This window comes from Rattus rattus, chromosome 1 (genome assembly GCF_011064425.1).
Source record: "Rattus rattus isolate New Zealand chromosome 1, Rrattus_CSIRO_v1, whole genome shotgun sequence".
NCBI classification, from domain to species: domain Eukaryota; kingdom Metazoa; phylum Chordata; class Mammalia; order Rodentia; family Muridae; genus Rattus; species Rattus rattus.
Genome location: NC_046154.1, coordinates 207,044,582 through 207,068,919, shown reverse-complemented (window position 1 = coordinate 207,068,919; position 24,338 = coordinate 207,044,582). Strand labels below are relative to the sequence as shown.

The 24,338-nt window shown below is 39.2% G+C and overlaps 1 protein-coding gene across 1 annotated transcript in view; it reads right to left on the bottom strand.

Annotated features, from left to right (window-relative positions):
- Window positions 1-24,338, bottom strand: part of Cpq (carboxypeptidase Q) — a 247,703-nt gene that overhangs the window by 74,526 nt on the left and 148,839 nt on the right. The window contains exon 4 of the mRNA XM_032914237.1: window positions 13,962-14,169. Within this exon, the coding sequence (XP_032770128.1) occupies window positions 13,962-14,169 (208 nt within the window). The remainder of the gene's footprint in view (window positions 1-13,961; window positions 14,170-24,338) is intronic.

Below are 24,338 nucleotides of genomic sequence, written 5' to 3'. Positions count from 1 at the left end.
ATATATACTTTATAAACTAGAAAGAAATTAAAATCTATAAGGTGAGGAGTGTCTGAGAACATAGGTTATTGAATAGGTCAGGCATGAACTGAAGTTCCAGCTCTCCCGGCCAGATTGTAAACCCTGTGATTCCCCTGCAGCTTTGTCTCCTTTGACTTTTATGTGGGAATAATAAGTATACTTATTAAAGAGATAATATGTGAAAAGAGTTTAAAATGTCACCTTTCAGTGGTAAGTGGTCCTAGGAATGTATACTAGTCTTCTTCTATAACTGTGGTTTTTATCACATTGTTCTATTATTAATCAAGGCCTTTGAACAAGCACATCCCACTGCTTGCAAGTCCCATTTGGCACACCAGAATGACTTAAATACAGGAATGAGTACTCCCCAGGGTTTGTTCTGCCTACCTGGGTGGCAATCTACTGAAAATAGTAACTGTTTCCATTTACTCTTTAGCTTAGCCCAGGGGCATGCAGGGCCAACAAGCACATTTCAGAAATTTGAAAAATAAACAATGAAATGTCTCATGTTTGCTACACCTGTCTTTTTCCTCCCATGATTTAGTTTGTCTGGTTCTCAGCCATAAAAGTTTATAAGACAGAAAAGAAAGAGTGGATTTGACAGTTTAAATCTTTCTAACCCCATCCCCTAATACCTTCCAACCCAAGGTTATGATGTGAACAAATGTTCTAACCAATATGTTCATGAAATTTTTAATAATTACTTTGCTTGTGAAAGTTTAAACAGCTGCCTAAGTTGGTAAAAATATTCCCACCCAGGCAGAGCAACCTTTTATACTATCCAAGAAGGTTTTCCAAATCATTAGGCTATGTGGTACATTCAGACAAAGATGAAACATGCATTCAGGGACTGTCTCTAACTATTTAATTATGTATGCAATGAGTCTGTCTACAAGATCAATTCCTTCTATAAGAATCTTGTTTATTCCTTCAATGAGAATATTGACAACATCAATGTTAGAGCAGTTTCCAAAAGGAATGGTCAGCTTTTCAATAATTTATTTTGAAAAACATACAAAGCAGGCTAGGCCTTTTTTCTAGGTTATTTTTATAGCATATCTTCATGAAGTAAGGTTCATTATTAGGTGGATTTGGAAATGACAGAAAATTACATCTCACCCTTCTTTGTTCCTTTTAAATGTATTATTTCCTCTCCTTCGAATATACCCTGTTCACCTCAACCCAATTCCTAGAAGATTCACTCTCTCCAAAAACCTTTCTTATCTATGATAGCCAGGATGGTGTCTCTGAAATGAGTCTCCATGACACTGTGACTGACAAATATGGCACTCCTGGCACACACACTGCTCATGAACACACTTCTCATCCACCAGTGTTGTTTAAGTGTCAGTCTCCACTATGCCATTCAAAGAGCTGTGAGTACCATGACATTACCCAGCGCAGAGCTAGGGCTCAAAATGAACCTGTATGACTATGGGATGAAATCACAGATTCTCCTCACATGGCCTCCACACCTCCTTCTTCTCTTTTGTATCTGAGCTTCAGTAACTCCTGCCAATTCTACCTTTAAAATGTTTCACAGACCATTCTCTTTCCTAACACTGCTTCAATTTTCTTAGCTAAAGGCCTAATGACTAAAGCATGACTGTACACACTGGCCTGAATTCTGTGAAACACAGATCCACTTCAAATGCTCAGTGGTGTCAGGCTGCCTAGGAATACAAATGAGTCTTTCCCTCCTAAGGCTGCCCATCAACGTTTTTGTTTCTAGCCTTTTTCAAGCTGTCCTTTCCCTTAGCAAAAGTTAATGTTTATATTCAGAAAGACAGCATAGCCTACAAACAAAGTCTATGAGCCAAGGTTTGAAGATGTTTACTAGTCTGTGCAAGCTTCTTCGGCAAGCCCATTGCTATAATGAACTAGCCATGTAATAATTGTGATAATTAATGAATAATTGGGGGAAAGGAGGAAGAAAAAAACATAGCACACTACTACTTCTGTGGCTTTATCTCAGTGTTTCTCAACATAATGTTAACAGATATTAAGATACTTGATGAAAATAATATTCCATGGACAAAATGGAGAGCACAGCAGAACTACTCCTTAGAGATACCCAATCCCAATGCATGCTAACATATTACCAATGTTGGTAGAATTGCAAGCTGGTACAACCACTCTGGAACTCAGTCTGGTGGTTCCTCAGAAAATTGGACATAGTACTACCTGAGGATCCAGCTATACCACTCCCGGGAATACACCCAAAAGATGCTCCAACATATAACAAGAACATATTCTCCACTATGTTCATAGCAGCCTTATTTATAATAGCCAGGAGCTAGAAAGAAACCAGATGTCCTTCAACAGAGGAATGGATACAGAAAATATGGTACATTTATATAATGGAGTACTACTCAGCTATTAAAAACAATAACTTCATGCAATTCTTAGGCAAATGAGTGGAACTAGAAAATATCATCCTGAGTGAGGAAACCCAATCACAAAAGAATATACATGGTATGCACTCACTGATAAATGGATAAAATGCTCAAAGGCTTGGAATAGTCAAGATATAATTTATAAGCCACATGAAGCTCAAGAAGAAGGAAGACCAAAGTGTAGATGTTTCAGTCCTTCTTAGAAGGGGGAACAAAATACTCACAGGAGGAAATATGGAGACAAAGTGTGGAGCAGAGACTGAAGGAAAGGTCATCCAGAGACTTCCCCAGCTGGGGATCCATCCCATATACAGTTACCAAACCCAGACACTATTGTGGATGCCAAGAAGTACATGCTGACAGGAGCCTGATATAGCTGTCTCCTGAGAGGTTCTGCCAGTGTCTGACAAATACAGAGGTGGATGCTTGCAGCTAACCATTGCCTGAGCACAGGGACCCCTTTTGAGGAGTTAGAGAAAAAGCTGAAGGAGTTGAAGGAGTTTGCAACCCTATAGGAAGAATAATAATATCAGCCAACAAGACATCCCCCCACCCCCGAGCTCCCAGGGACTAAAACACCAACCAAAGAGTATATATGGAGGGACCCATGGCTCCAGCCACATATGTAGCAGAAAATGGCCTTGTAGGAGAGGCCCTTGGTCCTGTGAAGGCTACATGCCCCAGTGTAGGGGAATGTCAGGACCAGGAGGAGGGAGTGGGTGGGTGGTTTGGTGAGTGAGGGAGCACCCTCATAGAAGTAGGGTGAGGGCAGATGGGATAGGGGTTTTCTGGAGGGGAAACCTGCAAGGGGATAACATTTGAAGTGCAAATAAAGAAAATATCCAATAGAAGAAAATTAAATTAAACAAAATTAAATGAAGGCAAAATAAATATCAGCAAAAAGAGAAAAATGTTTATTTGGAATAGAACTGCTAACTGTATTTGAATTACAGACTAAAACCATGCTAACACCCTTTTCTATGAAACAGTATGCTGCTCCAGAACTTTTGAAGGGTCCCCCCTGATGTCTTACTACTATCCAGCATCACATGCCATGTACCATGTGTCCACCATAATTTTTTTGTCCAAATATTTTTAATGTTTTAAAATTTAATATATGTTGCTTTACAATATTTTGTAGCATTTTTACAGTGTACCACGGCAATTTTAACACACGTATATAATAATTATTTGCATCAAGGATCATTAGTTTATGTAGCATTTTATTGCTTGTTTTTCAGAGCAATAAAGTATTATTTCCAGTATCCCTTTTATGATTTTTATGTTTATTTTTGTGCAATGTGTTTGGGGTCTTTTTGTTTGTTTTTGTTTTGTTTTGTTTTATGTTGCTTGAGACAGAATTTCTCTGAATAGTTCTGGCTGTTCTAGAACTCACTCTGTAAACAAGGCTGGCCTAAACTCATAAATATGCATGCTGCCTCTTAAAAGACACGTGCCACTGCCACCTAACTATGATGTGGCTTTTCAATAATATTTTTGGGTTAGCAATGACCTTTGACTTTTCAAGCAAAGTCCTTTTCTCTATACATAAAAGATTAAATGACTGTGTTATTTAGGGTTACTATTGCTGTAATGAAACACCATGACCAGGCGACTTAAGGAGAGAAGGGTTTATTTGCCTTATACTACTGTTCATCATCAAAGGAAGTCAAGGAGTTCAAATAGTACTGTAACCTGAAGGTAGGAGCTGATGCAGAAGACATGGAAGTGTGTTGTTCAGTGTGCTTTCTTATAAAACCCAGGACCACCAGCCTAGGAACTTCACTATCCATAATGTGCTAGGCCTTCTCATGTTAGTCACTAATCACCTACCAGCCTGATCTTATGAAGACATTTTCTTCATTGAAGTTCCCTCTTCTCAGATATTTTAACTTGTGTCAATTTAACAAAAACAGAAACAAATTAAAAAAACCAAAGCCTTATACCACCTCTGGTCTTCTTTCCTTCTTTTTACATCAAGAATTCTCAATCTCAGGTGACTTTTATTCCTCAGGGGGCATTTTTCATAGTTCAGGGATGTTTTTATGGTAAATGATTCAGAAAGTATGAGATAAGACTGGAGAAAGGAGCAATACCAGTGGGGAAAGTTCGGGGATGCTCACCATCCAGCAATGCAACAAGAAAGTGTTTGAGCCAAAGAGTCAACAATGGTGACTCTAAGAAACTTGGTCCTACTCTAGAGGTAATAAAGAATTTGTGTTGAATCTCTGGTACTTTCATTTTGAGTTTCCCAATGGCCTTTAGAGCAGTGTATTACATTTGGACTAATACAGGATTACAGAAATTAATTGTTCTTTGAACCCAGGAAATTAAGTAAGGAAAAGACAAAATAGAATGTGGGGAGAGATGGCTGTATTTGAGGGACATTTGAGGGATGATATGGAAACCTAGTGAAGTGAAAGGTTCGTAAAATATATGTATGTGGCACTAAGATGTCTTCTAATAGTGGGGGACATGGAGTCTCAAGTGGCTGACTCTTGTCATTAAACAAGGCTTCCAGTAGAAGAACGGGCTTACATTCAATTGATTTTGGCTAAAGGGGTCCCATGGAAATCCCCAAACATCCCAGACCGCTAAGACAATTGGTTGCTCTCTGAAAATGGGCAGTGGGGCCCGTTTGCCAAGGACAGAACCCTTTCAATTTATTGAGCATGGCTTCAGAGTCCATGGATCTCTGAAGAAGAGGAGGTAGAAAGAATATAAGAGCCACAGGGGATGGAGAACACCAAGAGAACAAGTCCCTCCAAATCAGCTAAGGAAGTCTGGTAGGAACTCACAATGACTGAAGCAGCAAGCCTGGGGCCTACACAGGTATGAACCAGGTCCTTTGTACATATATTATAGCTTTCAGCTTAGTATTTTCATGGGACACCTGAATGTGTGAATGAGCATGTCCTTGATTTGAGTGCCTGCTCTCGGGGCTCTTTTCATTCTGTTGAACATACTGTATGAGAACAGAATCTATTTATAATAAAATGAAAAGAAAAAAACACTTCCTTTCATTGTGGTGTTATCAAAATGTGAATGCTATTAACTTTGCAACCCAGTTCAAAATGATCTAAAGCAATTTACATTTCCTCATTCTCACTTCAGAAGACTTACTTGGATACATTAATTTTTTAAGAAAATTATATTTCCCATACTTCAGAAGGCCTAGGAAAACTCTAAGCATCAAAAGAAATGGTCTATCCCCAGGAATCAACATGAGAAACTCCTAAAAAGAGTTGTTTTAGTGACATGTCTATTAAGATCTATTTTAGTTTATCTATGTGGTCATCTGACTGCAGAGCTACATGCCTGATGACTGGGAAGAGTGAAGAGTGTGAAGAGAGTCATAGAAAAGAGTGTAAAAAACCAACCACATACGTCAGATCAATAGGCCAAGGAATCTCCCAAGTGGCATTTCACTTGACTAAAGGAAGATACATAGAAAATATGGACCAGACACTGGCAAGGGAGTCAGGGGAACTCCCATCATGCATGTAGCAGGCAGAGAGCAAGAGATAGTAGATACAAAAGATACATTAGAGAGTTTTGTGCCTAGGATAGAGATGTCAGGAGGAACATTTTAGAAGAGAGATACAATTTTTGCTGTGTGATTACTTAGTAAGGACAGCACAATCTAGATTCTGATTTAACTTTCATTCTTTAGATCTGCACAGTCTTAAAGGCATTCCCAGGTATAATGGAATCATTTAAGGGTAAGATGAAATGGACAGTCTTGAACCTAGAGATGCATCCCCATCATGCATCTGGGCGTCCCTTTGTATGGGTAACTCTGAGGTGTAGCTCTGCCATCTGAAAGTCATGTGTCCTCATTTTCTGTTTCTGCCACTATCTTTCTATCACAATCCATTTAATGTATATAACCAGATATAAATTTTATTCACAATGGCAAAGATTTCCAATGAACTTTCAAACACGAATGCATTTTTATCAGGTGGGGCTGAAGTAACATATCTACTGTGGTTCAGAAATCATAATGTTCACATTCTCACTCTGACTCTATAGTCATGCAAGAGAGAGCTTTGTAGACACCTTGATGTATGGATCTTAAATGTTCCTCAATAACTATGAAGAGTACACAGGATGGCAGTAATGGGTTGTGATGGAACATTTATGAGTTAGATTATGGAAAAAGAGATCCAGTTGGGGGAATGTGAGTGTCCCGCACATAGAGGTTACTTTGGGACCCTAGCGTCTTTTTCTTCCTTCTATTATCACTAATCATAAAGTAAGCTTTTGATCTGCCATAGGCTCCTATTGTTGGCATTTAGTATGTCAAGCAGAGGCCAAAAAAAAAAAAAGTATGCACACTTGAAACTTTAAAATAAACCTTTGTCCTTATAAGTTAATTATATCAAATATTTTATGACAGCAATGGAAATTGGACCAATGCGCATGATGTTCGGTTGATAATGAAGATATTCAGAGGCTACTCTCATAGCTTGCAAAGGTTTTTTTTTTCCTCAATGATATGTGCCTCCTCTAAGATTTGTGGAATACAGTATCTTGTGCAAACCACAGAGATGCCAGTTTTATTATAACATAAGACTAGAGATAGAATCCTGAGCTTCAATCAACTAAAATAGGCCTCAGTTGGTAGGGTTTATATCAGACCTCTATTCTGCTATTTTTACATTCTGAAGTCCAATAAACCCTGTTTATATTATTGGCGTTTAGAAAATTCTGTGGTAATCCTTCTTAGGTTTACAGATGAATTATGCAATAGAGTTCCAAAATGTCCTAATGTTGCATCAATTACACACACACACACACACACACACACACACACACACACACACTGTGGCAGAGCTGAAATTCAGTACACTTTATCCATGATTTCTGGAATAAAGCAGAAAATTTATTTATATGCAAACTACTTAGTTTCACTAAGGTTCTGCGCACGCAGTTGAGATGTGGTGGGTCTGGCTGGTGTTATTGCTGAAAAGTGTCTATTAGCTAATGTAAGCCTAACTCTTCCCCTACTTCCTACCCTTGAGTCATCCTGCATATCCAGCCTGTAGAAGGGATAAAGGTAGTCAAAACTACTCTTTTATCTTATGGGGATAATTTCCTCAGGTTAGCACAACTATGTTTTAATGTGCTATGCCGCAATTCAGCAAGGACATACCAGCAATAATTTAGCAACCTAAACTATCAAAACTAATCTCTGTGTCACCGTCAGCACCAAAAAGAATGAAACATGGCAGAATGATTTTAGAAAGATTTGCCAGGATTTAGGGGAGCAGAGTTTCATCAGGCTATAAGGGGACAGTGCTTTGTAGGCCTAATTATCAATTCCAACCTTTTCTTTCCTCTATCTTCATTACTATTTTCTGTTCATGTCCTCTTTCTTCTGACTGCTTCCCAACAGACCCTCCACAAATATTCTCCATTTCTTAATATGTACATTTCGGCCGCCTCCGATTACTCGCTGTAACATTTACCTTCATCACAACCTTTGTCTAATAAGGAGTAAGAGAGGTGCCTAAAAATAAGCAAGCACCATGTTTGTGAACATTACCGTCACATGTATCGTTGAGCTTCACTGAAAAGACAGAGATTGGTAGAGGCTAGAAGAAGAAGAAGAAGAAATCAGGAGAGAAACAGGCAAGGTTCTGGAAGAGACCGTTTAAAGTGCGAAGGGAAGGTGGGAAGAGGCTATGGGAACATTGTGAAAGTATATTGAATGTCCATTGAATAGAATGTTATGCCTAACTATAAAGCACTGATAGAGAGGAGGAATTAGAAAGCATCAGTGGTGGATAAGAATGCATACTGTTTTTGTGCAGGACCTGAGTTTGAGTCTAAGCATGTACATTGAGAGGCTCTTGATTACCTACAAACTACAGCTCCAGGCTATCAGACAAACCTCTTCTTGCCTCCAAGGCACCTATACACATGTTCACATACCTGAACATAAACACAAAATACCCATAAAACTTAGAGTAAAATATCTCTAACAAATAAAAAAAAAATAAAACCCTTTACCTGTACTGATAGGTGGACATAGCTTTCAACAGACATAAGAAACTGAGGCAAGGCTTCCTGATCTCAATTTGTGCCCCGGAGCTAAGGCTGTCCCACAGTCCTCTGTACCCAAATCTTGTCCAGAGAGAACTGGTCTCCCAGGAGTGCTGTCACTCCTTAGCTCACAGGTGAGACCACCAATTTTGCTCCAATAACTGACCAAAGAGGGATGTGCCAGGAGTGCACAGAGTACAGAAGCTGTTGAGCAGTCAGGGACACGATCTTTCCCTTCTCCATCTGTGCCCTGTATTTAACCCTGTGGTGCTGTCCATACAGAAATCCTGCCCAGAGAGAGTTGTATTCCCAAGAGTGCAGAGAGTTGGTCTCCTAGGAGTGTTGTTGTCACTGATAAATTCACAGGTGAAACCACGAGTTTCACTCCAATAACTGGCCAAAGAAGAAGTCACCCGAATCCCCTGGGGGAGAGAGCTGAACACCCAGAAGTATGGGCAATCCTGAGACTGCAGGACAGACTGCCACTTCTACCCAACTCTCCCACATCACTGGCCCAAGAGGAAACTGCATAGTGCCTCTGGACACAGGAATATAGGAACAGTCAGGGGCAGGAACCTACTGTGTCCAGCCTGAGCCTGGAACTGAACTGAACCAGTTCACTTGCCATGCACCCAAATCCCATGGGGGAGAGAGCTGGACCCTCAAAAGTGCAAACATTTCTGAGAACTCAGAGGAGACTACTCTTTGCCCACATTCCAGACCCAAGAGGAAATTGCCTAGTGCCATTTGTGCCCCATGGGCACAGGGACCTAGGAGCAGTCAGAGGCAGGACACTTCAGGTTTCTGCCTACGCATAGAGGTGAAAGCCAGTCACTAGGAGTGCTTACACACCTGAGCGCATAGTTTTCTGTTCCCAGATCCAGCTGAAAGAAAACAGGGTTACCGGAGTGCTGATACACAGGCCTACAGGAGGGTCAAGCCACTATCACAGACAGCAAGACAAGCTAAAATAAGAGACAACCTGATAGCGAGAGGCAAGCTCAGGAAACTAAGCAATAGGATCCAAGACTACTTGCCATCATCAGAGCCCAGCTCTCCACCAAAGCAAATACTGGATATCCAAACACACCACAAAAGCAAAATTTAGATATAAAATCACATTTTATGATAAGGATGGAGGACTTTAAGAAAGACATAAAGAACTCCCTTAAAGAAATACAGGACAACACAAGTAAACAAGTAAAAGCCCTTGAAGAGGAAACAAAAAAAAATCCCTTAAAGAATTACAGGAAAACACAACCAAACCGGTGAATGAATTGAACAAAACCATCCAGGACTTTAAAATGAAAATAGAAACAATAAAGAAAGCACAAAGGGAGACAACCGTGGAGATAGCAAACCTAGGAAAGTGATCAGGAGTCATAGATGCAAGCATCACCAACAGAATACAAGAGACAGAAGAGAGACCCTCAGGAGCAGAAGATACCATAGAAAACATCAACACAACTGTCAAAAATAATGCAAAATATAAAAAGTTCCTAACTGAAAACATCCAGGAAATCGAGGACACAATGAGAAGACCAAACCTAAGGATAATAGATATAGAAGAGAGTGAAGATTCCCAAAGTAAAGAGCCAGTAAATAACCTCAATAAAATTTTAGAGGAAAATTTTCCTAACCTAAAGAAAGAGATGCCTGGGGTTGGGGATTTAGCTCAGTGTTGAGCGCTTGCCTAGCAAGCACAAGGCCCTGGGTTTGGTCCCCAGCTCTGAAAAAAAGAAAAAGAAAAAAAAGATATTTATATTTAAGAAAGAGATGCCCATAAACATACAAGCAGCATAGAGAACTCCAAATAAATGGGACCAGAAAAGAAATTCCTCCTGTCACATGACAGTCAAAACAGCAAATGCACAAAACAAAGAAAGGATATTAAGAGCAGTAAGGGGAAAAGGTCAAGTAACATATAAAGGTAGACCTATAAGAATTATACCAGACTTATCACCAGAGACTATGAAAGCCAGAAGATCCTGGGCAGATGTCATAAAACCCTAAGAGAACACAAATGCCAGCCCAGGTTACTGTATCCAGCAAAACTCTCAAATTAACATAGATGGAGAAACCAAGATATTCCATGACAAAAAACCAAATTTACGTAATATGTTTCTACAAATCCAGCCCTATATAGGATAATAGATTGAAAACTCTAACACAAGGAAACTACACCCTAGAAAAAGCAAGAAAGTAATCTCCTTGCAATAAAACCAAAAGAAAAGAGGCACACAAATATATTTCTACATCTAACAATGAAAATGACAGGAAGGAACAGCCACTATTCCTTAATATCTCTTAACATCAATGGACTCAATTCCCCAATAAAAAGACATAGACCTACAGACTGGATACATAAATAAGACCCAGCACTTTGCTGCATACAGAAAACATACCACAGTGAAAAAGACAGAAACTACTTCCAAGCAAATGGTCCCAAGAAACAAGCTGGAGTAGCCATTCTACTATGGAATAAAATCGACTTTCAACCAAAAGCCATCAAAAAAGACAGGGAAGGACACTTCGTATTCATCAAAGGAAAAATCCACCAAGAGGAACTCTCAATCCAAAATAACTATGCTCCAAATGCAAGGGCACCTACATTCTACAGATTTAATGCAAATTGCCATCAATATTACAGCTCAATTCTTCATAGAGTTAGAAAGAGAAATTTGTAAATTCATTTGGAATAACAAAAAAACCCAGGATAGCAAAAATTATACTCAACAATAAAAGAGCTTCTAGGGGAATCACCATCCCTGACCTCAAGCAGTATTACAGAGCAATAGTGATAAAAACTGTATGGTATTGGTACAGAGACAGGCAGGTAGATCAGTGGAATAGAATTGAAGACCCAGAAATGAACCCACACACCTATGGTCACTTGATCTTTGATAAAGGAGCTAAAACCATCCAGTGATAAAAAGGATAGCATTTTCAACATTTTCAATGGTGCTGGTTTAACTAGAGGTCAGCATGTAGAAGAATGCAAATCGACCCATTCATTTAGCCTTGTACAAAGCTCAAGTCCTCATGGATCAAGGACCTCCACATAAAACCAGATACACTGAAACTAATAGAAGAGAAAGTGCCGAAGAGCCTCAAGAAGATAAAGAATAGACAAATGGGACCTCATAAAATTGCAAAGCTTCCTTAAGGCAAAGGAAAATGTCATTAGTACAAAAAGGCAACCACAAATTTGGGAAAATATCTTTACCAATCCTACATCTGATAGAGAGCTAATATCTAATATACAGAAAGAACTCAAGAAGTTAAAGTCCAGAGAATCAAATAACTCTATTAAAAATGGTGTCCAAAGCTAAACAAAGAATTCTCAGCTGAGGAATATTGAATGACTGAGAAGCACCTAAAGAAATGTTCAGCATCATTAGTCATCAGGGAAATGCAAATCAAATTAACGCTGAGATTCCACCTCACACCAGTCAGAATGGCTAAGATCAAAAACTCAGATGACAGCAGATGCTGGTGAGGATGTGGAGAAGGCAGAACATTCCTCCATTGTTGATGGGATTTCAAGCTGGTACAACCACTCTGGAAATCAGTGTGGAGCTTCTTTAGAAAATTGTACATAGTACTACCTGAGGACCCAGCTATACTACTTCTAGCCATATACCCAAAATATGCTCCAACATATCAGAAGGATACATGCTCCACTATGTTCATAATAGCCTTATTTAAAATATCCTGAAGCTGGAAACAACCCAGATGTCCTTCAAGAGAGGAATGGATACAGAAAATGGATATGGAAAATATCTACACAATGGAATACTCTTAAACTCTTAAAAACAATGACTTCATGAAATCCATAGGCAAAATATGGAACTAGAAAATATCACTCTGAATGAGGTAACCCAATCACAAAAATAAAATAACCACACATGATATGTACTCACTAATAAGTGGATATTAGCCTAGAAACTTGGATTATCCAAGATACAATCCACAACCATGTGAAGCTTTAAGAAGAAGAGCAGCTAAAGTGTGGATGCTTCAGTTCTTCCTAAAAGGGGGAACTAAAATATTCATTGGAGAAGATATAGAGACAAAGTTTGGAGCAGAAGGAATGGCCATTAAGAGCCTGCCCCACCTGGGGATCCAGACCATATACATACAGCCACAAAACCCATACAATATTGTGGATGCCAAGAAATGCATGCTGACAGGAGCCTGATATAGCTGTCTCCTGAAAGGCTCTGCCAGAGCATCACAAATACAGAGGTGAATGCTAGCAGCAAACCATTGAACTGAGAACCGGCTCCCCATTGGAGGAGTTAGGGAAAGGATTAAAGTAGCTGAAGGGTCCTGCAACCCCATAAGAACAACAATATCAACCACCCAGACCTCTCAGGGACTAAATCACCATCCAAAGTGTAGACATTGACAGCCCTATAGCTCCAACTGCATATGTATCAGAGGATGGCCTTGTTGGGCACCAATGGGAGAACAAGCCGTTGGTCCTGCCAAGTAACCCCCAGTGTAGGGGAATGTCAGAGCGGGGAGGTAGTAAGGGATGGGTGATTGGAGTGGGACACTCTCATAGAAGAAGGGGGAGGAGGGATGGGAATAGGGGCTTTATGGACCACAAACCTAGAAAGGGAATAACACTTGAAATGTAAATAAAAATTCCAATAATAAAAGATTATAACAGAATGTCTATAAATATTGTTGCATCTCTTCTCACCTTTTAGGCTAAGATCAAGTGTAAAAATTGTTGCATATTTTGTATCATATTAAGTATGTACTTAATGTGATGATAGTAAATGCCTATGGTATACCCAACACATGCAAGCTATCTGGTGGACACTGTCTCATCTACTTCTCACAGTAATTCTGCTAGTGTTGTATGTCTTTACAAAGATGAGTTTCATGCTCATTTCTTGCAGATAAGCTCTAAATCCCAGGAAGTAAATAGCTCATTATTTACCATTTGCCTAGTGGATATTTGCTTCTAAGGTCATTTAAAATATACATAAAATTTGGAATCTATACTTGAACTGTTGTCTAAAGCTTGGTTTTGATATTTTCCTGACATTAGGTACTTTCCTAGCCACTTTATGCTTATGTAGAGACCTAGAAAAGTGTGTTTTTATATAGGTTAGTTTCTTTGCTTTATAACACAGGAACTAGATTCTATACTATTGTACTTTGAAATGATTTTTTAAGTATTCATAAAATTAACACAGGGTCAATCGTTGGCATGATTTCTAGTTCTAAAGGAAATACACGCAACTTTCTCTGCTGTTCAAATTAAACTTCCACACTATCTGTCCTATTCTGACCTTGAATTTGTCTTCTCTTCTTTAGTAAGATGAACATTTTAATGGGAAAAATATATGATGTTCAGGCTTTAATGAGTCTATGAGGACCATCTCCACAGACTCATGTTCTCTTCTTGTAGATATTCTAAAAATGGCCACCTGACCAGGATGCTCTCTGGGAGAAGGCACAGCCTCCTGCTTTACTCACTTCCTCTGGATACTTGCTCCCAGTGATCTCTGCAACAGTGTTGAAGGAATCCGTATCTGGATAGGTCTTTGCTCCCATTTCCAGATGAATGACAATTTTGTCCCCACGAGAAGCCATTCGAGACATCATTTCTGCATCTTCTATTGTGATACAGGCTGTTGGAATCTTGGGCACACCATCTTGATATCCTTGATGACCTGTGTGAGGACTTGAGAAGAGGAACCACCAGATTAATTTAAATGTGAAAACTGATTCAAAACCCTTATATAAGGACCCCAATTTTCACTGATTTTCACATAAAGTAGGAACATTTGTCTTTTATAAGAATACAACTTTTAGTCTTAATAAAACTGTATAAAATTAAGTTTAATAATTATGTCATTTAAAAATTACATCATTTTTAGAAAATTGGATAATCCTAGAGTGAAAAGTTGATATAATCTCTTACAGAGAGTGACAATGCCATCATAACTAAGAAGTGAACACATGTGCAGAAGGCAAGGGAGCCTCCAAAACTCACTGAAGGTATAGACAAGTTCCAAACGTGCAGCAAGAAACTCTTTCAGATTTTCTCAGTCTGTGGTTACTTACTGGCACTTGGCCTCCCTTCTCCTCTCCCAAACACTAAGAACAGAATATACAAACCTTGTGATAAGGTAGAAAGTTGCACAGAAAAATGGTAAAACAACTGAGAAATATTTATGTTGCTATGAAGAATGTGGATTATTTTACCAAGGGGAAAGGAAAACTATCATATTTGTGACACTAAAGGAAATAACTATGTATGATGGTTAATCTCTATGTATTCATGTCTTCATGTCCATACATATTTGGGCATACATGACTGTGAGTATAAAACTGTATGTGTGCATGTATGTTTACATATGGAGGCCAAAAGTTGATGTTAGGTATTTTTCTCAAGTGTTTCTTACTTTATTTACTGAGGTAAGATCTCTGGACAAACCCAGAACTTGCTGATTCATTTAATCTTGATAGCTAGCATACACGTGGAGTTACCATTTCAGTCTCCTGAAGTTCTGGGATAATAGGCAGGCAGGCTTCCCTGTCTACCCAGCTTTTATATAGGCACTGGAAATTCAAGCTCTGTCCCTTACACTCCTTATGTCAAATATTTTGATCGCTGGGCCATCTCTCTGGCATCTATAATAGTATGTCTTAATTGTCAACTTACTTAGGGAGTTGCCTAAAATGTATTAAGAGGACATCTGAGTGTGACTTATAGCATTCCCAGAAAAGAGTAACCAAAGAAGACATAAGTGCAAATGATATCATGCAAAATTGAGTGTCTCACATAAAATAAAGGAGGGGTAAGCCCTTTACCACAGAAATTCTGTGTCACATCTGCCATGTGCTTCTTCCATCGTGATAGTTTGTCTTATCTTCAACATAACAAAATGGTTACAATCACCAGGGATGGAAACCATAAAACCAGGAGTCAAAATAATTCTGTCCTATTTTAAATTCTTTATCCCAGGTGTTTGTCAAAGTGACTGAATTTCTGCACAACCCAGAAAATTAGTTAAGACTAAGATGCTAACATCCAAAATGTACAGTGTTAAATACATGCAAGACATTCCAAGAACTCAATAATGAAAATAAAACCCAGAGGAAGACCAGGATTCAATAGGTAAGTCTTCAAAGAAGATAGAACAAAGAATAATAAGAACATGACAGTTTCTACACATCCTCTCCACATGGAAATGCAAATCACAACCATATAACCATGAGGCAATACTACCTCACACTCACTAAAGTAGCTTTGAGAGAAAGGACACATAAACACAAGTCCTGAGAAGATGCTGGGAAGATGGAGTACTCACTCACTGCTGACAGGAATGTAATGGCAATCTGCTTTGGACAACAACTTACAGTTCCTCAAAAGTTAAACAGATACTTAGCTTCTGTGAGGTAGCCACTGCCTGTGCATTTAAATACTTGGGCCCGAGTTTGTGGAGCTATCTCAGGAGGTTGTGGAAGCTTTGGGGCTGTTCCTATACAGCAGAGCAGATCACCATGGCTGGTCCTTGAAGGTAATCCCCATGTAAGGTACAAAGCCAATCTCTCTGTGTTCTGATCTTACAGACAAGTGGGGAGCCACCTCCTACAAGTTCTTGTCTTCGTGAGTTCCGTCATGCCTTCCCTGAATCTTCCCTGAAGCTATTTTGGTCAGCTATTTGTTCCAGTGCCAAGGAAAACCACTAATAAACCATATGACTCAGTACATATATATGTGTACACATATCATACACACACACACACACACACACACACACACGTATACACACACAAAAAAAAACTAAAAATACATAGCCACTTGAAATTTTCACAGCAGAATTCCTTTTTAGATTTTTTTAAATCATAATCTGGACTTTAATTTTTATTGAAAATAGATGTTTTTCATACAGCACATAGTAGCATTATTCTTAACAGTCAAAGTTGTAAATAAGCCTAATATCCATCAACTAATATCCATGGGTAAGCAAAATGTGGTATATCCATACATTAGAATACTATTCAACCATTTAAAATGATGTTTTAGTACATGTTGCAGAGAGATGAAGTTTGGAAACATCCTAAGTGAGAAGAGAGCCAAAGAACACATGTTCTAAGATGGTACTTATACCATGTCCAGGGCAGACATATCTTTAGAGATAGAAAGTAAAATGTAGTTTGTTTATGAATGGTAGAAAAGAAAGCAATGTGACTGAATGCAAGTGGGAATACAGGGAATTGAGTGGGAATTGAGGTGATAATGAAAATGTTCTAAAATCAGTGATTTTGATTGTAGACCCCCGTGAAAATGTCAAAATGACAGCACTACACAAGTAGAAGTTAGATTTCATAACATTTGGATTATATCCAAATAAAACATCCATTTATAAAAATCAAGACATAAGTTACAGAATATAAATGAAAGAATCTTGGTATTCTTTCTATTGGAAAGTTGTATATCTATATACCTACTTTATAAGACATGGTAGTACACACAAGACATAAAATGAGCATGTAAAAGGTGAACTTGAGAGCTACAACCAGGCTCTTAAATCTCATTAAAATTATAGTGCATCTTCCAAAGGTGACATCATTTGAACACAGCTGAATATTTCCCATTTATCTACATAAAATACATGTCATGTCTAATCAAGTAAGTTAAAAATTTCCCACCTGATTGCCACACATACCTCTAATGCCTTTAAAGAAGATTACTTCTGACTAGTCCTTTTCTAAAGATACCTTGTGGGGCATGGTGCAGTGAATAGTACCCTGATTCCTAGTCGAGAAAGGGTGAATCCCCAGGGACCCTAATAGGGATGGCAGGCACATTCCCAGCCTCCCAGATCAGGGCCTCACTAGCTGCAGCCCCCCACAAACCCCTGTGGAGAGGTTTGAGACAGACCAGTCACGTAGAGCAATGCCCCAAGCCCCTCCTCCACAGGTGAGGATGTGACCACAGGTTACATAGGCTCAAGACAGATCAGTCACAGGGACAATGCCCCAAAGTCCCCCTCCACAAGTGAAGACGTGACCACAGGTCATGTAGGTTCAAGACAGATCAGTTGTAGAAACAGGACCATGCCTCTGAATATGTAGATGGTTCTTCCCAAGCTCTCAGGAAGTCTGCTGTCAGACACTGACCCATCAAAAAAACTGTAAGCGCCGTGTTCAGAATTAAAGGTGTACAGGGATTATTCCATTGCCTGAGAGCTTCTGCCATAAGAGCCGTAACACCACCACCTGGGGAAGAGATCTGCTCTCCTAAAATAATTGCCTCTAGAAGCTTCCCTGTACTCCTCACCAGCTAGTCAGTCTCCTGCTGGCTCAGCCAGGTCCTAGCAACCTAAGTTAGGTAAGGAGCAGGACGGGCAGCCGGGGACAGCAAAAGCTGTTCCCCCTCCCTGCCCAAGTTCTCTCCACTTGCCCAAACCCGTGCACTTAACCAGGCAAGAGATCGCTGTGAAGAGCACCCGGGTGCCAGAGCCCTACAATACCAGGCTCTGAATGTTGCTGAGGATTTTGAAATGTGCAAGGCTCATTGCAGTCTGGGAGCACAGGCACCCGCTGAGCTGGAAGGCATGCAGCAAGAGGACAGTAATGTGTCTTCAGGAGGAGTGTGCTGAATTTTACAGGTGCAGTAACACATTGGCTAAATGCACTCGGCTTGCAGCTCAGGACTGTTTCTGAAGAAAGAACGGCTTGAGACTGAGCTGCTGAAGCTGCAGCCTCTTGTATCTGAACTTTCCAAAGTTTCTTTATTAGCGATTTAATTAAAGAAATACTTTCTCTATTTAGTAGAAAAGCTTGTTTGGCTTAAATAGTAATTTGAAAGTAACTCTCTGCAAATAATTGACTTGATTTTTTTAAAAATCTAGCACTTTAAAAATAATTTTTCAGACTTTTAAACTGTCATTAACAATAGTAAAAGTAAATTCATTTAAGACTCTTATACTGTCATTAACTATACAAAAGCACAATAGTTTCCACCATATAATTTTATGAAGAAAAAAAAACTAAAACAGAATACTTTAGGAACAAAAGGCCGGTCTAGGAGAGGAGGGGCTACCTTTTATTTCTAACTTCAGCAGTTCAGATGAACAGGACAGAAAAAAAAAATGCAGAAAATAGATTCCTAGATCTATTCCATAGAGGAGAGGAGCTGCGTGGATGGGGGTGGGGATAACCAATAAACATGATGTATATCTTAAGCTCTACAGATCACAGTGAGGGGACAGTTTATAAATAGAGACTCAGAGAGGATCTTTTTCCCAGAGAGAGGCAGCCAACACACTAGAGTGTGAAAAAGAAGATGGTCATCAGGATGCTGAGGAGACAAAGAAAAAGAAACATTTTTTAAATATCCATAGCACATAGGAACATTTTCTGTCTCCCCTCTCTAAAAAATAAAAATGTGAAGAAGATTCAAGGATAACATGATGTCTCAGGGTTTTACTGCTGTGGACACTATGACCAACTCTTATAAGGACAACATTTAATTGGGGCTGGCGTACAGGTTCAGAGGTTCAGTCCATTATCATCAAGGCAGGAGGCAAGGCAGGCTTGGTGCAGGGGGAGCTGAGAGTTTTACATCTTTATCTGCAGGCTGCTTGCACAATACAGGCAGTTAAGGTGAAGGTCTTAAGCCCACGCCCACAGTGACACACCTACTCCAACAAGGCCACACCTCCTAAGAGTGCCACTCCCTGGGCCAAGCATATACAAACCATCACACTTGAAGTAGCTTCCTATAAAACAAATGAAAGTTTTAAAATAGACAAAATTTTAACACTTCACTTTTTGGCATTTAAAAAGTATGACATAAATGTTACTTTTTTGTTATATAATTTGTAACTCAGACGCAACATCACAAAGCATATATTTTCCACCTGATTTTGTTTCTTCTTAGACAGCTTTGCTTATTTTTACTTGTCCCATCACATTAATTTGGTTGCCCTCTCATTTCTTCTTCTAATATATCTGTAGCAGGACTAATCAAATGAAGTTTTATAACAATAAAATATCAATGTATGTGATTTATTAAATAGCGGTGATGAATATGATAAAGATATGAGAGAAACCAAAATCATTTTGCAGGTGTCAACTATAACCTTAGCCAAAGAAGTGTCCTGTGTGACCAACTACTTACTGTTGTCTGTCATCTCTAAAAACCTGGAACTAATTAATTAGACTGAGAGGCAGTTAACGGGGTATACTGAGATGAAGGTCTACAATCCCAAGGAAGAGGTTTTGGAGTCAGTTAGACGTCCTGTCTGTGTTACATACTAAGACCACGATGAATGGGTAGACAACAGATGGTCAGAAAGACAAATAACAGTTAACTCAGACCACTGTTGTTTCACTTAATAATAGCTTAAATTTCCATTGTACATTACCTTGGTTCCCCATGTCTTCCTTCCACAGCATAATTGACTTTATGTGGTGGTTTGACTATGCTTGACCCGTGGAAAATGGCACTATTAGGAAATGTGGCCTTGTAGGAGGAAGTGTATTACTGTGTAGGTAGGCTTTGAGGGCTCCTAGTACCCAAGCTATGCCCAGTATGGAAGAGAGCCTCCTCCTGGATGCCTATGGAAGAGAATCTCCTTCTGGCTGCCTTAAGCAAGCTGCAGAACTCTTAGCAATTTCTCCAGCACCATGTCTGCCTGCACGCTGCCATGTTTCCTGCTATTATAATGGACTATCCCTCTGAAATTGTAAGTTAGCCCCAAGTAAGTATTTTTTTCTTTCTAAGAGTTGCCTTGACCATGGGTCTCCACAACAGTGAAATCCTGGCTAAGACACCTTACACTTCATACTATATGACTTTTTGGCTAAGATCAAGTGAAGGAATTTGAAATTTTTAACCTTTATTATTCATCAAACTTCAAAAAAAACCCCTTAGAATAGAGCTGGGGAGACACCTCAGTGAGTAATGATTTATCTATTCAAACTTAGTTCAGATCTCCAGAACTCATACAAATTCTGACTTACCAGTTCATGTCTGTGATCCCAATTCTCCTACAGCAATATAGCAGAGACAGGAGAACCTCCAGAAGCTTATAAACCATGTAGTATGGCTTAAATAGAAGTGGATAACAAAGAACCATGTCCCAAACAAGACAGAAAGAAAGGCCCAACAAACAACCAAGGTTTGCACATGTTTATGCAAGACATGGCATATATGTACCCACACACATACAGTTGAATGCATGCATAAACACATACCTCTTACATGCATCCCAGAAGGAGATAGGCAGCAGAGACGACAAGATTTGAGTGTGTGTGTTTGGGTGTGTTTGAGTGTGTGTGTTTGGGTGTGTGTGTACCCAATATATATACATATATATGACAGAAATCATCAATAAAGCAGGAAAAAAGAGAAAGCACAGGAGGTATGTGGAAACAAATCTAACAATGCTTATAATGTAGAGAAAGATGCATGGTTAAGGCCAGGCCCGTTTCCCCACTTGGGGAGTTCACACATGTATTTGTCTGTCATCCATGCTTAGACAGAGTTAAGAAGCTTGCTTTCCTAAGCCCCATTGGCTGTGCAAACTTTCCACACACACTTCTCCCGTCTTAGAGAAATGGGCTTTGTGAAACATTGATTCATTCTCTTCTAAGAAAGAGTAAGACGAGAATGCAGTTTATGGCATACAAGTTCAGTCTTGTAAGATAATGGTGGTCTTAATATTTCTACCCATCCCGCATAGAGATCTCCACTCACTCACCCTGCCAGGAAAGGTACAAAGCTGTGTTGTAGAAAATCTTTTGAAATATGGCCATGGTTTTGTTCTTTCCTTGTCACCTGCCACTCCCTACAAGTCACACTGTACTCTCTAACACACATGTTTTTCTAACTTAATAGAAGGTGATTTTCCTCCTCCAATGTGGATCCTCCATGTATTCTGTCCAGGTAGTTGAGCATTTTGTTTTAGGTTCAATTAGATGGATCTTCCTGTAAGCCTTCTGTAACCATCTGGGTAGCCTTGGAGATGCCCTTTCTCCACAGTCCTCCCTCCCATTAAGTAGCCAAGTTACTTAATGTCACATTTTAACACATATTCAACACATGTTTGTGTTGAATAAATGTATTCATGCTGAATACATTTGATCATAAAATATCCAGACAATATGCAATGAAGAATTTTTCAGTAAAATGACAATACTTTATAAGATTTTTAAATAAAAAGACAATCATCAAAACATATTACTAATAAATATGGATTCCAGATAAAAGTTGCTTAAAACCCTGTAGAATATACAAAAGGGAAAAATACACTATAAAACATACATTAATATAACTACAGATCTTTAAAATGTAAAATGCAAGCAAGTCTACCATGATTTTCTGTGAAGTATTAAACACCTATTTTTCTAAGTGGATAAATTTATGTGTCACTTGGACCACAAAACACTCTCGCATTTCACAAACATGCAGGCTCATTAAGGTGTTTCATGAAGTCACTACTGTTGGAATGGGAACTCTAAATAATAATAATAATACACATTGTATGGGTTGATGTAGTGAGTTAACAGGACAGGGCCAGATCAAAAGCTGAAAGGGAAAGATTCAAATGCCTTCAGATAAAACAAAGCTCAGCTAGGATGACTCAGTCTCCACAGCCCTTTATGCCTCAGTTCCCTTGCCTACGCCTACCTGAACTAATCACCTTGAAACCTACAGTTTTTGCCTTGGTTAACTTTCCATACAGTTTTCCTGCATATTCTCTCTCTCTCTCTCTCTCTCTCTCTCTCTCTCTCTCTCTCTCTCTCTCTCTCTCTCTCTCTCTCTCTCCCTCCTCTTGCCCCCTTCCTTCCCTCTTTCACTTTCTCTTCCTCTCTCTCTTTTCTGCTTTCTGATTTTCACTCTCTCTGTTCTACTTCTCCAAAGGATCCCATCAGCTGCTGTTAATCAAACCATCTTTTATTTCCACCTGAATGTACTCTAAGGTTAAGGGGAGATAGGCTAGGGCATTACATATTTTATATTGCCAATGTTAAACATTTCTTTTTAAAAATGTATCATATCCATTCAGTAAATGTAAATTGAAATTGTAAGATATCTCATGTAAACTAAAATCCAGTATTATTTAAACTATAGGAAAATTGCACAGACACCCAACACAAGGAAGACTATAGCCTGCGCTGTCTGTATAAAGATTCCTTATTATGCAGCAAAATCTATAAAAAGTACTTATTGGGTTCTGGTTATTTTGCTTTGAGAACGGATTCCTTGGCACTACTGTAGAAAAAGAAAGATGTATTTGTGTGTTTGTTGTATTTCCATGAGTAAACGTGAACATCTAAAAGAAATTAAACAGAGGAGCCACATACCAAGTAGCATTGAAATGAATTAATTCTGTGGCCTAAAACAGCCCCAAACAAACCATAGACCATGCGGATGAAATGGAGAAATACAAAAGCCGCACACAGTATGCATGTGATAAGGGATTAACAATAAATTTACAGAGATGAACATATACTTAATTGCAACTTGGGTCTTTGAAAACCCAACAGTCATTCTGTTAAAATATAACCAAGGAAATGCCAGCATGATCAATAAACAATTAAATTCTCAAAAGTGTGTGCCACGCCACAACTGATAAAGAGCCTAGAAGATGGGAGGGAGCTGCTGGTGCTGGCCCAGTAGCAATGCAAGCCCTGGCACTCCACATACTGGCAGCTGAGCCCTGGTGGCAAAGCAATAGAAAAATGTCTCTGACATGATCTTTTCTTCTGCCATTACTCATTGGTATGCTTGCCCTGATTCCTCTGCAGTACCATCCTACCAAGGTGTCATTATAAAGAATCAGACTAGTGTACATCGGTGCCAATCACACTACAGCACTGGGGCTCTACGTACAGAGCTGATATTATATCAAATGCTTCTTCATGTGCGTGTGCTTCTCAGCTTCTGAAACATTTTTAGTCTTCTCATCTTTCAAAAATCATATATGACAATCTCTCTTCCGCACAGCCGTATACCAGATTTCAGATGGATTTTGAAGAGGCTGCTAGAACAGGCCAAAAGAAAAAGGAAAAAGTCTGGGAAGAACTTCATTACTTCAAATAGGAAAACTAATGCATACATCCAGCATCAGGGGTGACACAGAAGCATACTGTACCTATGCTGAAATGACACATAGCCACAGAACAAAAACAGACTCTTTTTTAAAAGATCCTTCGTTTGACAGGTTTTATTTTCTGTCTGTCTGTCTGTCCGTCCGTCCATCCATCCATCCATCCATGAGGACATGATCTTGCTTAATTGCCTAAGCTGGTCAAGTGGGTCTTTTGCCTCAGCCTGTAAGTAGCGGGGACTGCAGTATGCGCTGTGTCATCTGGCTTCCTTTCTTTTTCCTTTTCCTTTCTTTTTTTTTTTTTTTTTTTTGAGTCCTAGTTTTGTATCAGGCCTTTTCTCATTATGAGGAGGCTTTTCACTGAAACATGCAGTGACATTTACAACCACAGCTTTACAGAAGACTGATACTGTTCTTCAATGTGTGCCCTAACACGCTAGCCCATCAAATTAAAATATGCAAAGAAATGTTAGGATTTCTGATGAACAGTCCCAGCCAATTGATGACAATAGTCACTCAATTTATTGAGTACTTGTGATAGGCCTGTCACTGTTTTGTGGTTTCTATGTCTTGGTTCTATGCCTTCTCCAGTACTCCAATCCTATAAGGGTTTGACTGCCTCATTTTAGAAAATTAAAACACAGAGGAACCCATGTACCACACCTGGAAGTTAACCATGCTAGAATTAAAACCTGGTAACCACTGGAGCCATGCTCTTACCTTCTATTGAATCACTACTGGATTATAAGGAGGTTTTTATTCCTTTTCTGTCTTCTAC